This window comes from Zingiber officinale, chromosome 3A (assembly GCF_018446385.1).
Source record: "Zingiber officinale cultivar Zhangliang chromosome 3A, Zo_v1.1, whole genome shotgun sequence".
In the NCBI taxonomy this organism is placed as follows: domain Eukaryota; kingdom Viridiplantae; phylum Streptophyta; class Magnoliopsida; order Zingiberales; family Zingiberaceae; genus Zingiber; species Zingiber officinale.
In genome coordinates this window covers 6,334,568-6,351,308 of record NC_055990.1, presented here as the reverse complement: position 1 = coordinate 6,351,308, position 16,741 = coordinate 6,334,568, and the positions used below count along the sequence as shown (strand labels likewise).

The 16,741-nt window shown below is 37.7% G+C and overlaps 1 protein-coding gene across 1 annotated transcript in view; it reads left to right on the top strand.

Moving 5' to 3' along the window:
• The window catches only part of LOC122051102 (methionine aminopeptidase 1A-like), a 32,985-nt gene extending 17,285 nt beyond the window's left edge, over nucleotides 1–15,700 (top strand). The window contains exons 6-17 of the mRNA XM_042612059.1: nucleotides 630–677; nucleotides 763–807; nucleotides 8,822–8,921; nucleotides 9,505–9,556; nucleotides 9,639–9,680; nucleotides 11,085–11,146; nucleotides 11,227–11,325; nucleotides 11,486–11,559; nucleotides 11,636–11,705; nucleotides 11,952–12,017; nucleotides 12,098–12,186; nucleotides 15,342–15,700. Coding sequence (XP_042467993.1) covers nucleotides 630–677; nucleotides 763–807; nucleotides 8,822–8,921; nucleotides 9,505–9,556; nucleotides 9,639–9,680; nucleotides 11,085–11,146; nucleotides 11,227–11,325; nucleotides 11,486–11,559; nucleotides 11,636–11,705; nucleotides 11,952–12,017; nucleotides 12,098–12,186; nucleotides 15,342–15,419 — 825 coding nt within the window. The 3' untranslated portion in view covers nucleotides 15,420–15,700. The remainder of the gene's footprint in view (nucleotides 1–629; nucleotides 678–762; nucleotides 808–8,821; nucleotides 8,922–9,504; nucleotides 9,557–9,638; nucleotides 9,681–11,084; nucleotides 11,147–11,226; nucleotides 11,326–11,485; nucleotides 11,560–11,635; nucleotides 11,706–11,951; nucleotides 12,018–12,097; nucleotides 12,187–15,341) is intronic.
• The last annotated feature ends 1,041 nt before the right edge of the window (nucleotides 15,701–16,741 follow it).

The window sequence follows — 16,741 nt, the reverse complement described above, 5'->3', positions numbered from 1 at the left end:
AACCACTCTTTGTATGAGACTAGTGGATCTTGTGATCTCTCTTGCTTTAGACATGATGCGCACGTCAAGATCAAAAGACCATCTTGTATTTTGAATCATTTTTAATTACTAACATGCGGTTTAATGGCTTTGCCGTCCTTTTTAAACATTCCAACTTAAGAGCTATGTTATAGGGACTTTGGTACGAGTATCCAAAATGGGTGCTGACCTAAGTCTCTAATATGGTGGTCTAAAATTATACATGCGATAAATGAAGGTGTCCAATGTCAACTCAAACTGTGTTGAAATCTAAGTAGCAATAACTAAGGTGGTGCAGTGTTTACTATGTCATAACCTACCTAGCTAAGAGAATTGACGCATTAACTACTGATCCAAAATTCTTAAGCGTAAATTAATATATTTTACATCTTAGTTGATTAGCTCTGAATTTGCTATGTAGAACTAACATGTGAAGTCGTGAGATGGTTAAAGTGATTAAAGAAGTTACAGGTATTAAAATGGTTATTGAAACTTGATGTTAACGGCAAGATGAGAGCTGTAATTTGCTTTTAGAACTATCTTCTTTGATGGTTTTATATAATTTGTTTCTATAAAGATACAATGTATCTCATTTATTTCAATTTTGGCAGGGTATCCCAAAGATTGAACCCAGCAGTGACCTCCAAAATATAGTGGAGGTGAGTAAGATACTGTCTTTAGTTTTTGATTAATTACTCCTTATCTTCAAATTATCTGATAATTTCGTTGTCCTAATTGTTAAAGATCAAGACGCCTGAGCAAATTGAGCGAATGAGAGAAACATGCCGGGTAATTCAATTAATCCAATATTTGCATGTGGTTTCTTATTTCTGTCTACGTATTATTGTGTACCCTTGGAGCAAACAGAGCTTAGGTTCCATAAATTTGAGTATTATATAGTCATGTTGGGTTTTTTTTTGTTCTTGATTTCAGAATTTGGCATTGAAATATAAGAAGATATTGGTCCTACCAGAAAAAGTACAGAAAATTATAAAAGAAATATTTAATTTCCAAAATGTTTCAATTTAGTTCTGTGAGAGATTGAAAAACATGATGCAATTTGCATGATTTAACCTGGATTTGATATTAAATGAAATGTCTATAAAACCCATATGTTGATAATTCATGGGAATAAAAATTTGAAATTTAATCACCTCATTGTTGGTGTGGTGGCGATTTCTTTCCCATAAACTTGCTTGTGTAGAACATTCAGGTCCAATGAATTCTTTTTCCATATCTGCTTGACACATTACACTTATAATCATCGAAAGGAATGCTGTGAAAAATGACATTTTCCCATATCTACTCAGCATTCAGGTTGTCACTTAATGGATAAGATATAAAGGGATATTGTGAATTCTACTTGGCAAATTCTCTAGGAAGGCACAATCTGTGAAAAATGACATTTTCCCATATCTACTCAGCATTCAGGTTGTCACTTAATGGATAAGATATAAAGGGATATTGTGAATTCTACTTAGCAAATTCTCTAGGAAGGCAATTGTGCAGTCAGAATTTAAAAACATAGGAAAGGCTTGGCATTGACTACAAAGGGTGAAACTCAGGTGGGCTAAGGAGGAATATGAGAACTCGAAATACTTTCATATGGTTGCTAATGACTGAAAGCAGAGGAATGTTATCTCCACTTTCAAGGTTCAAACTCATGGATTACTTGTGCATTCTTGCAGCCTTCAGGCATTTTTCTATGTTGTGTGGGTATCCCCATCCCTCTTTCCTGGTCTTGGCAAGTCTCCAAATTCTCTGATTTTCCCCATTCAGTGAAGAGGAGATTTTTTTTATGCCATTCGAAGTATGGGGAAGCTTTAGAGCCCTAAGCCTGATGGTTTCAATATTGAATTTTATTGGCTCTTGGGAGATAATCAAGGAGAATTTGTACTATTAAAAGTTTGCTATTATGGTCATGCTCCCCGTATTTCCATGAATAACAACAAAAGCTTTTCTCTGACCTAATAGTGGGTTTTCAATTTGCCTTTGTTAGAGACGAGCACAATTGATTGTTACATGCATGCCATTGATGTGGTGAGCTGGTGCCTAACCAAATTAGTAGCGATCATCCTACTTGGCTATGAAATGGTCTTAATAATATTACTTGGCATGCACTTAAACAAGTCCTCTCTCAGGGGTTTTCTTAATGTAGTTCTCATGGGTGATGAATCTTGTTTCGTCCATTAAGGGAGTAATGATCACCCTCAACCAAGAATTCTAGTAGTTCATATGTTAATATAGCTTACAATGGGGTTGTGGGAGCCGGTTGCATTTGGCTGTACTTTGTCCTCGTCTTGGAAATGCATTTGGTCTGTTTGTGATTTCTTTTCAGTTAGTATCTTCATCAATGCTCATAGGTTGGCAACTCTTTGTAGCTCAGTAGATGTTTCGTCGGGGCCTTACTGAAGTGGAAGCTTCATGTCCTTTTTCTTCACTCTTTTGTGAGCTGGATATTCCCCTACATCAGCTCCATTTTGATTAGATCTCTCTTGGTTCCTCATTTGTGAAGCCTATCCCCATTGAAGAATTTTTAGAATTTAGACAGGTGGTCTGTGGCATTCCAATTGACCCGATCTCTAGTGGGCTGATTTAGTGATGATCCTTGCTCAACCTCTTGTCCAATTGCTCAAACAGGGGCATCCTTTCTCACTGCATTGTGGATGATGTCTGCTCTTGACTTGTTTAGTCATCCCACATGGCCATTTGGGTCATGGTTTTATCATGCTAGTTTGGCATGCAAGTTTAATACACTGGTTCTTTGGTGGAAACATGCTCTGTTACTAGGCTTCTTATGTTCAAAGGTAGTAGATTCATCGAGCATTCTTTATTTTTTTACATGCCCTAGTGCAAGTGGCGGTTGGCATTTACTTTATGTGATGTTTTCTATGTCTTGGTCATGGTCTTGCTCAATTGATTTCTAGTTGTAGTTGGCCAGTCCCCTTTCTAGTAGACTGTTGCAGGTCTTGTGGACTTTTTCATAAGCCTGGCTGCACTTTCTTTGGTTAGTTTGGTGTTCCATCATTGTGAATGTTTGTCAGTTGGACCTATTTCAATTGCTGCATAGTTGACTGGAAACATTATGGAGCTTGTCATATCTTGTTCCCACCTCAGTGTGAGGGAGTTCACCATTTTGTTGTTCGACATTTCACAAGGACTATGCAGCAGTAGGAATTTTTCTTGATGGTATGTAGACTAGCTCTATGAAGGGGAGCCTTGGTGCAACGGTAAAGTTGTTGCCATGTGACCAAAAAGGTCACGGGTTTGAATCTTGGAAACAACCTCTTGCAAAAAGCAGGGTAAGGCTGCGTATAATGGATCCTTCCCCGGGACCCCGCATGGCGGGAGCTTCGTGCACCGGGCTGTCCTTTTTTTTATATAGACTTGCTCTATTATATTAGAACAACAATAACAAAACCTTTATCTCACTACGCGGGGTCAAATCCTCCTATGCTATTGGCTCGATTCTTTATTATATTATCATCTATATTTAAATAATTTTATCCTATTTTATTGTTTCTAACTAAGTCTTGTGACTAGCTCTGCTATATTATGAGAATGTACTCTATGTCCTTTCTTTATATGGTAACTATGAAATCTGTAACTGAGCTTCTCTATTTCATATATCTATTATCTGCTAAGAAAACAGACAAAGTCCTTGCTCTCAGAGCATGTTTCAGAATTTTTAGGATGTTGTGGAAGTACCATACAGGCATGGTTTTCTTCTCATTTTTTTTTCATCAGCAGCAAATGGATCGTCATTGGTTAAAAGGTAAATAATGTTTTTATGAAAAATCTGAGTGTTTCATTAATCACATTCAGATTAATGCCAAGGGAATGGAAGACATTAATCAAATTAAGACATTAATGGGAAAAGATGGATCACCACTTATTTCTAAGAAGGAAACTTCCTGCCTTTCCCCTACCTCTATGCTCTAATATGGATAAATTGGACCATACACCCACCCATTCCCTCATTATAAAGCAAATCCAATCGTCCATTCACAAATGATTTCCTTTTCTTTTGTTCTTGTCGGGTATTTTGTCCTCTGTGACAACCAGCAAAGAAGCTTCTTGAGTGTCATTATATCTGGACTTTGCCTATCTTGGTGGCACTAACTTGAAGAAAGCAAGCAGATGAACGCTAAATCATCCTTTGAAGTTTGAACACACATGTAGCCAGCCTATGGTGGATCCACAATGCTTCCATTAACTGGAGCATTGTCATGGATGGAGCTCAGCAGTGCTCATGGGTAAAGAAGGCCCAGTAGGTAGCGTTGGAGGAGATCCTTGATGAAGTTGGCAATTGGAGAGAGGTGGTACCAGCGATTGGTCCGATCACTAACGAGAGAGTGGAATGGGATCTTGTTGTTAGGTCTCCTCCAAGTTAGAGTCTGACAAAGTGTCTCTAGCAAAAGTCACGCGAGGATGTCAGACCATGTCATAGTAATCCAAAGGCAATGTTGATCACTGTAGTGGCATGCCAAGATCTGCAAAAAATTTACTCGGTATTATTGTCTTCATCTTCATACTGTATCCTGTTGTTGGTCTTAGCAGTCGCAGAATGCGTAGGCCCTCTGAGTCTTGTTACACCCATTTGCCCATTGCTGAGAATTATTAGCTTCTGTCAAGTGTGGTGCATCCATGGCAGAGGACGGTAGGTAAGGAAAAGAAGGACGAAACCACATCTCTGCAGGAAAGAAATTGTTTTGATACAAGGAGTTTGGTGATAAGGTTTATTTAAGATTTGTGATAACAGTAGAAATTACATTAGAATGAAGTCAGGCTATCCTACCTATTTCAATTGTAACTTCTCTATATATAAAAATCTAATCTTTTGCACCTGATACGGGTTATGATAGATTGGCCGAGCGAGTGAAAGAAGGGTTTAGGTCTAGAGAGATAGGAAAGGTATATAGCCGGTCGAATAAAGACCGAGTGAGCACCCATGTGCTCATATATATATGCTCGATCGGGTTGCAAAGTCCGTCTGAGTATAAAGGTATTTAGCCTTATATATAGCTCTCAACATATCACCGGCCGACCGCAGGCCAAGTGAGCACCCACGTGCTCATGTATGCTCGACCGGGTTGTAAAGCCCGCTCGAGCATAAAGGCATTTAGCCTTATATATAGCTCTCCGCATATCACCGGTTGACCGCAGGCCGAGCGAGCACCCATGTGCTCATATATACTTGACTGGGTTGCGAAGCCTGCCTGAGCATAAAGGCATTTAGCCTTATATATTATTTTCAACATATTACCGACCGATCGCAGATCGAGCGCGTGCCCATGTGCCCATATATGCTCGGCCGGACGTAGCCCGCTCGAGCATAAAGGCTCTTAACCTTTTGCGTGACTTCTAGCCTATTATCGGCCGATTGTAGGCCGAGCGAGTACCCACGTGCTCATATATGTTCGATCGGGCTGCAGAGCCCATCCGAGCATAAAGTCACTTAGCCTTATAACACATTCCTAATATACGGCCGACTTGAACGACCGACTGAGACATATTTAACAGAAAGCATTCTCAACAGTATATACGGTCGGCTTGAACAACCGACCGAGACATATTTGACAGAAAGCATTCTCAATAGTATATATGGCCGGCTTGAACGACCGGCCGAGACATATTCAACAGGAGGTATGCTTAACAGTATATATGGCTGGCTTGAACGATCTGCCGAAACATGCTTAACAGAATATTTGGCGGGAAATATCTTCTAGAAGCTTCTTCAATTATAATGACGTGCCCCCATTATAAATACAAATCATAAACGACAAAATGAGTACATCTGGGGTACAGAAAAGATTCCTTAAAGGATTATTACACAAAGTATAGAAGATGATTTCATCTCCTAACAAACTTTAACGAATCGGGGACCACTTCACGACTACGGAGGTCACGTGAGGTAGTATAAAAAGAGAGATCCTCTCCGTTGGCAAGGCACGCAAGTTCTAGCATCTAAACTCTGTTTTACTTCAGTTACTGTTCTTCTTCTTCTTCTTCTTCTTCTTCCATCTGTGAGAGGGATTGACTTGAGCGTCGGAGGGCCTAGCCAGGGATCCTCACCTCGGTCTTAGGTCACTAACGCTTTGTTGGCTCGTCTCACTGTGCGCAGGAGCGTTGAGGAGTTTCTTCAGATCTTCGGAGTTCGTCTTCATCAAATGTCATCATCATTCATCGAAGTCAGTGTTCATCTTCGCAGATTTCAGACAGGATCAACACACCTTTTAACCAATTATACTATTCTCTTATGTTTTTGAGTTTTACATGATCTTATTTCTTGAATATCTAGAAAATTATATATTATAAACATATAAGCTAGAAATATTTTTATGATAATCAACCAATTATCTAATGATTCATATATTATTGATATTTGTTTACTTAGAGTTTATAGCGATACAAGTTGTAATGATATTTTTATTTAGATAAATAAAATTTATGATTATATATGACTCCCAATTCATGTCTGAGGGCATGGTCATGAAGTTGTACGGAATGCAATGAGCTTGGTTTGAAGTGTTTCTGAGATGCCTAAGGCCATCAATAAGTTTTGGTCGAAACTCACTGATGTCCTTAATTTTAAAATCTTGTGATGGTCGATTAGAGGAGTTCTAAGAAACCTTTTATTGGTGTTGGTGAGTGAGTTTGAGAGGCCTAGATCTTCTAATGAGCTCGGGATAAAACATCTCAAGGTTCAGAAACCAACAACTCTTTAACTAGGTTGTGAAATTCATGTCGAAGGGCAATCATACTCACTCACTAACACTATTAAAGGGTTCCTAAGACTACCATGTCAAGATTTTGAACTCCTAGATATTGTAAGTCTTTTAATGGCTAAAACTCACTGATGACCTTAGGAACTTGAGACTCCTAGGAGCCTCTTGGATATAACCATGCCCTTAGATCTAAATTTCACAACATATATTGAGAGTTATGGGTTTTTAAAATTTTCACAATCTTGAGTCAATTTGACACAAACTCATTAAAGGGCTTAGGTCTATCAAACTCACTCACCAACACCACCAAAGAGTTCGTAGACCTTCCCTAATTTTAGATCATGCCAAGATTTTGAAATTTTGAACATTGAAGGTCCATTATCGAGTTCTTGTTAAAATGCGTTGATAGCCTTGGGCACCTCAGACATACTTCAAATCAAGTTCATTTCACTCCTTGCATCCTCCTGAATGAGCTATGCCCTCATACTTGAATTTCACAGCTTAAATAGACAGTTATGAGTTTCGGAAATTGGCACAACCTTGAGATGTTTCTCATGAGCTCATTAGAGGAGTTAGGTCTGTCATACTCACCAACACCACCAAAGTGTTCTTAGGGCTCTCCTGGTTTAGACAATCTCAAGATTTTGAAATTCCATTAGTGTGTTTTGGTCAAAACTCGCTGATAGCCTTAGGCACCTCAGAAACACTTCAAGCCAAGAAATATTTCACTCCTTGCAGCTTCCTGAGTATAACCATATCCTCAGATATGGAGTGAAGTATTAAGATTGAGATATTAAGTTTGTCAGCTGATGGTTCAAGATCAGTCAACTACCGGTGATAGGTTTGTGACCGTCTGACAGAAAGTTTTGTAGTCAATTAGCGTAGTCAACTAGAGTTCACAGATGGAGCGTAGAAAGTGTAGGTGCAGCGGAGGCTGGCAAGAGGGGGGTGAATTGCTTCTGAAAAATTAAAACGATACCCTCCTCGGATCTTTCAACTCAAAAGTAAAGCAACTATAATAAAATTAATAGCAGAAATAAAAGGAGACAGAAATTAACCTGGTTACAACCAAGAGGGTTGTTAATCCAGGGCAGTAAGAAAAGCGCAGTAAGAAAACTCCTTTGCTGAAGGCGGAGAAGCCTTTTACACACTTAAAACGCTCACTAGTTGCTAGGAAGGACTACAAAATTGATTGCTTGAGTTGTTGTTTCTTTCCTAGCTCCAGGGGCCTTTATATAGCTCCTGGAAAGTCTATCCTGAGGGTCCAAGGCGCCTCCAACGTGAGAGGGGATAATACTTTATCCAAATAGCTCAACGTTCATTTCTGCCGGGTCCGAGGCGCCTTCAACAGGGTTGAAGGCGCCCTTAAGCTGGAGGCGCCTCCAAGCCTGATAGAGGCGCCTCCAAGCTGGCTGGCAGCTTTTCCAGCTTGGTTGCTTCTTTGCTTCGTCTTCCGAAGTCTCGTTCTTTTGGGTGATTCCGGCCAACTGAAATAGGGCTGACCCGAACTCAATTTCCGGCCTTCTCCTCGAGCAGGCTTCCATCCGGCTTCTCGTCCCTCGAACGCGGCGCACGTTCTTCTCGTCCATCGGAGTACTCTTCCGCAGCTCTCTCGTCTTTCGGACGCACCGAGCCCGTCGGCTCCCTTCCCGTGCCGTCCTTCTCGTTAGCTGCGTCTTCCACTCGACTTCCTGCGCTCCTAAGCTCCTGCACACTCAGACACAGGGATCAAACACAAAGCAGGATCTAACCAACTTGGTTGATCACATCAAAACACTCACGGGATCCAACAGAAAGTTTCCTAATAAACTAGGGCAGTCAATTGGATATATTACAGTCAACTGATGAGTCAAGATGGACGATTGCTGATGATTATAGTCCACACATGGAGTGTAGGAGGGGTATAATGAGAATTAGGTATGTGTTTTGATAAATATGAAACTTGGATATATAATTTGGGTATTAGGGAAAGTTATGCTGTCGAGTAAATTGCTATTTTTTTTTTTAATTTTGTTTAGTTGGTTTGTCCACATGAATCATTTATTGCCCTTTTATTGTCACTTTATGATTATCAGATTGCAAGAGAGGTTTTAGATGCCGCTGCTCGTATAATTCGACCTGGAATTACAACAGACGAAATTGATGACGTAGTTCATCAGGCTACAATTGCTGCCGGTAATGTGTCTTTTTCCAAGAAATGAAGAGAAGTTTTGGGTTCACTATTTCATTGTGTGCTATATGTACATATTATTAGCAAATAGTTCAATATTGTTTCAGGGATTCTTAGGCATGGTCTTATTGATTAGCTTTCCTTTTTGTTCCATGCACATTCACTTATTGCCAAGTGTATGCACCTGTTCTGTGCACATAGGAGTGCCCCTATTTGGAAGGAAGCAAAACAGGACATATCAAGACAATTGACTTCTTATTGGTGTAAATTTAAGATCGTGCTGCTTTAGAAGCTAAGTCTCTGAAGTCAAACCCAATGATTCCGTTTTTATGTTATTTTCTCTCTTGTAATTCCCCAAATACATTGAAGAGTTGTTTCATAAGTCCAATTGTTGATTCCCATCTAGGTTTGCTGCATCTCTGACATTTATGCAAGTTGAAGTCACAGAGTTCTTGTAATTGTTATGTATTCTACTTATTCACTTAATCTTATAAATTATTTATGCTTCTTGCATGCAAAGATATACTTGCTCAATTATGTTTAAAATAATATTAACATGGTTTTTAACTTCTTTTATTCTTTTTCTAGGAGGGTATCCGTCTCCATTGAATTATCATTTCTTTCCAAAATCTTGCTGCACGTAGGTTGTTTTTCCAATACACCATATATTAGAATGTTTCCAAAATGTCTTTGTTGAACTGTAGCATTTTGAAAATCTACAGATCTGTTAATGAAGTCATCTGCCATGGGATTCCGGACGCAAGGTGCAATCTTTTTCTGACAATTGTTTCACTTAATCATCTGATTTCCATTATGTAGCGTTGTTAACTTCTTCATAAGAAGAATCTTATAGAACATCTATCATTTAGTTTATATTGTTCAAGAAATTTTTGAAACATTTGATGTGGGACTAACTTGTAATTTATTAATATCCACAAGCTATATTATAGAATGTAGCTTCGTTCGTTGATGATGCAATGGAAAAATGATTTGCATAATGAAATATGCATGGATATTTGTTTGCATTATTATCTCAATGATTACCTTTTCTATTTTCTTATTTCTTTTGGTTGCTCGGCGTTTAAAGTAATACTTTAGTAGTTAAAATATAATCGTCAGGAAATTCAAGACAAAAAGGCTTTGATGCCAAAATAAGTTGTCCTTGGTGGTTTGATCTGTCCTGTAGTAGAGAACAACCAACATAACATACCAAGTCCTAACACACTGCAAAAACAAAGGTACAGGAACACACAAGGACTTATATAGAAACCTCAAAAGATAGGAGAGAAAACCACAAGCGAGGATGAAGATAAAGATCACTAATGATGCAGATGTACAGAAGTTACATAATGATTACACAATGCAGAACACAAAAAGCCCAACTGTTACCCTATAGATCATTTTGATATCTAGATTCACCACTCTACTATTATTCCATTTAGGTTAGATGCTGCAGAAAACACAATTTCACTATTATAAAGGGCAATTGTGTCAAACATCACGTGTTGGACAGAGATACTGTAAATTTTATTAGCATAAAATCCATGTTGATTTGCTTTGATCTCCTCGATCCTAGGGTTCTTAAGTTAGCAAACTAGATTAAATATCCAACTGTATCAGTTCAATTTAAATCTGATATGCTAGATCCAAATGGTTGGTTCCTGGCAGGTATGCTCCTAAATCTGTGTATCCATAGTTTGGCATAGATTTTGGCTCAACATTTCTAAAGGTTGATCGTTGTGGCCTTTAAATATATAATGGTAGGACAGATTTGAGTCACACTTAACAATAGTCTCTTTTAGATGAGTAATGTGATGAATGCTACACCTTTAGCTGAGATTAGGAATAATGGATTGTGTCAATCATTTGACTTGGAAATTCTCTGAGCTCAGTTGTTTGATCTTTGTTACTAAGGGTGATTCTTATGGACTCCTAAATTTGATGCAAGTAACACTGATTTTAGATAGAGATTACATTCTTCCAAGATGAATTGATTGGAGAATGTGTAATCCAGTAACGTCTGTTCACTTAATCTTAAATTTTTATTACTCAAGATGTTTACTAGGTACCTAAAGGGAAAGGCTTTTTTTTTCCATGCATGAAGTGGTATATATTTGTTTAGCACATACAATTTGAACCGCACATGATTCTCAGTTGTGATTCTATAGGAGGCTCGAGGATGGTGACATTGTCAATGTTGATGTAACTGTATATTATAAAGGTGTCCATGGTGAGTCAACCTTAAATCCACTCCAAACTTTCTTCTTGCGTACACTGTAAATATAAGTCTCTCAAGTTTTGATTTTATAGGTGATCTAAATGAGACTTTTTTTGTTGGAGAAGTGGATGAAGCTTCTCGGCATCTTGTCCGTTGCACCTATGAATGTTTGGAGAAAGCCATTTCTATAGGTTATCCTTTTAATACTCATTGACAGTTGATGATGGCTTAGTTGCTAGTAGATTTCTTTAAGATTACATCATGTACATGCTTTCTGTCCAGCAGACTATTCCATTACTAAAATTTCTCATCAATTTGAGTTAATTCTGACTTATTTTACATCAAGTTCAGTTAAACCTGGCATTCGATTCCGTGATGTGGGTGAAGTTATTAATCGTCATGCAACAATGTCTGGGCTAGCAGTGGTATGCTATTTCACAACACTCCAATTTAAATATATGCTGCCATCGACTTATTTCAGCATATAATTGTTTGATGCAGGTGAAATCATATTGTGGACATGGTATTGGAGAGTTGTTTCACTGTGCACCGAATATTCCTCATTATGGGAGTATCCTAGCTAACCGATTTTAGATGATTGCTCTATTCTGCTATATTTGGTTTTTTGTTTCGAATCTTACATTTAGAAGGAAAACAAAAAATCCCATCTACGAATGAGGCACATGGACTTGTTATGCTACTCATATCCAATGATAGTTGATGACCCACTAGATATCTAGATCTGAGCTAAAAAACTCCATAATACTTTTTTATCAAGTTGCTGTGCATGCAATTGTTGCCTTGACACCTGAAATAGGAAACAAAGCTGTTGGTATCATGAAAGCTGGGCAGACATTTACAATTGAACCTATGATCAATGCAGGTAATATTTTTTGGATTTGATTAGTATTTCTGTGTTTATATCACCATTTATTTATATTGTTCAAGTGTTTTTATCTTCAGGAATCTGGCGTGATCGGTTATGGCCAGATGGATGGACTGCAGTTACTGCAGATGGTAAACGAAGTGCTCAATTTGAGCACACTCTTTTGGTAAGTAGCACCTTTATATTATTGAATGTTTTAGATGGTAAACGAGGTGCTCAATTTGAGCAGACTCTTTTGGTGAGTAACACCTTTATATTATTTAATGTTTTAAATGGAAATTAGAAATTTTCTGTTGGAGCCGACTGTTTGTGCTTCTAAAAAAATTGATCTATCTGATAGTTAAATATTTATAACAACTGTAATAATTCATAAACATATTCTTGGGTTGTTAGTTGTAATCACTTAGTTTGTTCAAAATTTCAAAGTTTAGATGCTTAGTTATCATCATCTTAAGCATCATACTAACAGAATAGTTTTTGGTCAGGAATGGAGATTTCCATAGGAAATTAGGGCACAAATGTAGTTGTGAGTCTCACTTACGTGACTGTCACAGCACAAATGTAGTTAGGGCACAATTGTAGTTTTTGGTCCATGATTCTTTCCTGGAACTTGATATTCACGTTCATTGCAGCTCAAGTAATAGGATGCTGCCTTTTTAGTTAGTTAGTTTGTTTTGTTTTTTTGTTTTTCTGTAATGGTGAGTTATTATCACTATTTTTTAATTTACAGAAAAGTAGAATTTCCCAGTCAGCCCACTCTTTTATAGAAGTAGAGATGAAATCCCTAAAAGGTTCATTTGATCAGTCCCATTCACCCTAAATGGATGCCCCACAGTTCCTAGCTGAGTACAGAGGTGGGTAAACGTATTCTATACAGTATATTGTTTTATAGTGTTAAAAGTGATTGGCAAGCCAATTATCTCAAAAGCATGAGCCCATACTTTCCCTTCACATGTGAGTGACTATACCGATACTTGGCCTCCTTGTGTGATTATCCTTTCACTTTGACTTGGCATAAATCTAACATTGGATGTGCTCTAATACTATATTAAAGTTCATGGGTTAACCACGTATCTTAAAAACTAGAGCTATTAGGAAAGACACCAATTATATATTTGTTTCCTTAATATTATACATAATTCATGATAGAGAAGTATCTTTTGTTCCAAGTCTAATTTTCAACTACTACTAGATCTTCCAGGGCACCAACATGACTTGAGTCTTCAGGTGTAGGTTTCTTGGTGCATTCAAAAGTAATTAATTCAATTTCAACACATCACCAGTTTCACAGATTCAGTTATCATCCCCCATTAACAGAAGCACAATTTTCAGATCCAAAACCATTCCAAAAGAAAGATTCATTTTCCAATATCAAGCTCTGCTTGACACCTCCAACTCAGTTTACAGGTTCTAAAAATCAGAATCTGAGATTAATGATTTCCAGTTCAGAACTCTGAAAAATCAGTAAGAGTACATTGGTCAATCTAGCATTTTGAATGTTTTTCAGAATCTGAGATTTGTGATTTCCTGTTCAGAATTCTAAAAAATCAGCAAGGTTACATTGGTTCAATCTCAGCCTTCATCTCCTTGAATCAGCTCTGAGATTACATAGTTTTAGCATTCTGAACGAGTTTCAGCATTCTTCAACCCTACTTAATAATGGCTTCCGCATTCTTTCAACACTGCTTAACACCAATAAGGTTGTATATAGCTTCAGCATTCTGAATATCTACACTGCTAACTCCAGCCATCTTCCCCTATTAGTATGCTTTTGTCTAATTGCTGCTAACTATCAAACTGATTTCTGCATGAACGTTTGACATCCCCTTTGAAAGTGGTGCGAATGGCCTTACACTGGTTTTATTTGATTTGTTCTGGATGATGGAAAAACTGCCAGCAAGCAACAAGCATAGACTCCTTAAGATGCTTGACGCTGGGTTGAAGTTTGGTGAACCAATAGGTCACTCCTTTAGCTTTAGTATATTGCATAAATAAATAGATGATATGTAAAGAGAACACAATAATCTTCTTTGTCCCATAAAAATCAACCACAATAAGATAAGCTAACCCCTATATTCTGAACACTGCTTTTGGAAGATTCTTCTATTCCTTTCTTTCAAGCCAGTGTGGGTGTACTGTTGTGGTAAAAACAAAATAAGCATCTTACCAGATCCACAATCAGTGAACCAACAAAAATGCTGCACTACTCTGTTCCCAAGATTTAAATTGCTCAGTCGAGCTGCCTTTTCCAATTGCGATTCTCATGTGAATTTGTGTTTTTGTTACATGATAAAATTTGGTCAGGTTCAACCGTTGAACATCTGCCTTAACTTTTTCTATTTTGAACTCGATGATAGAAAAATATTAATGCCATTGTATCTTAAGATGGAATAAAATAAGAGTGGTAGTTTGCTCCCTTTTGATGGGGTCTAAATTATGTAATATTAGCTGCCTTGTGTATCTTTAGCCTTGATAATTAACTTTTCAGGAATGTGATCCCATCAAAGTCTGCTAAATGAGACTTTTTACTTGTGGAAATAATAATTAGGAAATTAAGGACTCTATTCATGATATTGTTATTAATGATAATGCACATGATCTCAAGTTTTGAAGCTTCGAATTTTCAGACTATTAAAGCTTTTGTCACTGCAAGAACATGCTAATGGTGCCAAATTAGCTGTTTCATTCAGTTGACTGAATAGGTCCATTGCTGGTTGAAAATTAATCAGAGCTACTCCAGTTCACCCAAGTCATTGCATCCATATTTTCATGGCATTCTGTTTTTGTTTGTATAAACTATAGTTCTGATTTCTTTTTAGAATCTACACTGCTGATCAATGGGTAAAACCGCTTGGAGTAACTTGTGATAGGGTTTTATTTATTATAAATAATTATTTAGCTGACAGAGTGAAGCCGATTCTTTTTTGATAGCAGTGTTCTGGGTGTAAAGTTTTCTGATACATCAAGTCTGCAATGAATTCGACCACTTTCAACCTTTTTTATATTGGTTTGCTAGACCAAATTTCAATTTGATGTAGCCTAGGTGCTATTGTCGGGCAACTTATGCCAGTCAGGTTGACAATATAACGAGCTTTATCGGCACATTTCTTATAAGCAGGTTACAAATTCTTAAATAACATTAATACAAATTCTGAAATGATGAATACATCTTGGCTAATTCGTCTCCATCCCTTTTTCTTTGAAATGACAATAATACAACCTCATGCATCTCCGATAATCTAATTAATTTTCTTGGACTGAATCATTCAATTTGTTGATGCTGTTTGGGAATCATCTTGAGGTGTTAATTATCATGTGCAGGTAACAGAGACAGGGGTTGAGGTTCTAACTGCAAGGTTGCCACAATCACCTAATGTCTTTCCGTGGTTGAACTCCTAATTTTGTTTTGCAATTTGTGACCAGTTTTTGAGTAAGCTTTGTCAGTCGTTCAATTTGGTTAACGTAGGCCGCTTTATTCGAATGTATACAATGGCGGTCCCATATGCTTTCTATCATTTACTGGTGGTGATCCTCGCCGGAGGGAAACTTCTGTACAACTTTAAATGCTGAGATATTTAGTTGCGTCTTAATTTGGCTTGCCACATTGAAAAAGGAAATTAGCCTATCTTTGTATCTGATGACGATATTCAAATTGAATTACCTTCGTAGTTTGTTTCTAATTCGGCTGAGTACTTCCACTAAATGACTAAATAATTTCCCAGGATTTTTCCGTCTTTATTCTACCGATATAACTTGAACCTGATCGGAAAAAAAAATTAAGGGACACAAAGATACAAAATCCTAATTTACTATTTCTTTCTTTCCATTTACTTCCTCCTCTCGTCCCTTTGCTCAAGTTAGTTGAACCTGAAATGCCAAGGCGGCTATTTGGTGAGTTCAACTAAAGCTAATAGCTCTGTCAAATGCAACAAGGGGTGAGGCTAGCAATAAGGTCACTACTCTCTAGGATCAATAGATATCCAAGATGTCAGAGTTTTTAGATTGGAAAGTCACCAAATGGCTAAATCACCAGATCGAAGACAGCCAATCTTTGCACAATCACGATTGTAGGAAAGTTTTGTTGATACATTTTGTTCATTTTATTAAACGCTGCCCCAGCTTCTATTGCATCCCATGGAAGCTGAGACAAGATCCTAATAGTTTCTACTGGGCAGTCATTGTACAAGATAAAAAGGGATCAATTAAGCATCTGCTAGGTCCGATCATGTTGAGATGCTACAGCCATGGTCTACACTTGAGAGTGACTGTAGCTTTTACATATCCTGTTTTCTTCGTATCATCGGTCCATTTGCGGAAGCTAGGGTGAGCAGTCAATCCGCCAAACCGACCAATCCGCTTATACCGACCCGAACCGAACCGAAAAAAAATGATCCGCCGGATATAGGGTCGGATGTAGGGTCCTAATATTGCATTATCTGATCTAGTAGGGCCGGATAGTTTTTTATCCTAATAACCGAACCAACTCGATCTGATCACCCCTACTTGTAGCAACTAATGTTGATAAGTTGTTACACGTTGTAGTAACTATTGCCGATAAGTTGCTACACGTTATAATAGTTATTTTCAATTAGCTGCTATAACGTGTAATGAGTGATGTCTATTATCATTTTAAAATTTTTTATTTTTTTATTATATTTATATTTATATTTTATATTTCATTGGATATAGGGTCGGATATCCAAATAACTGACAACCCGTCG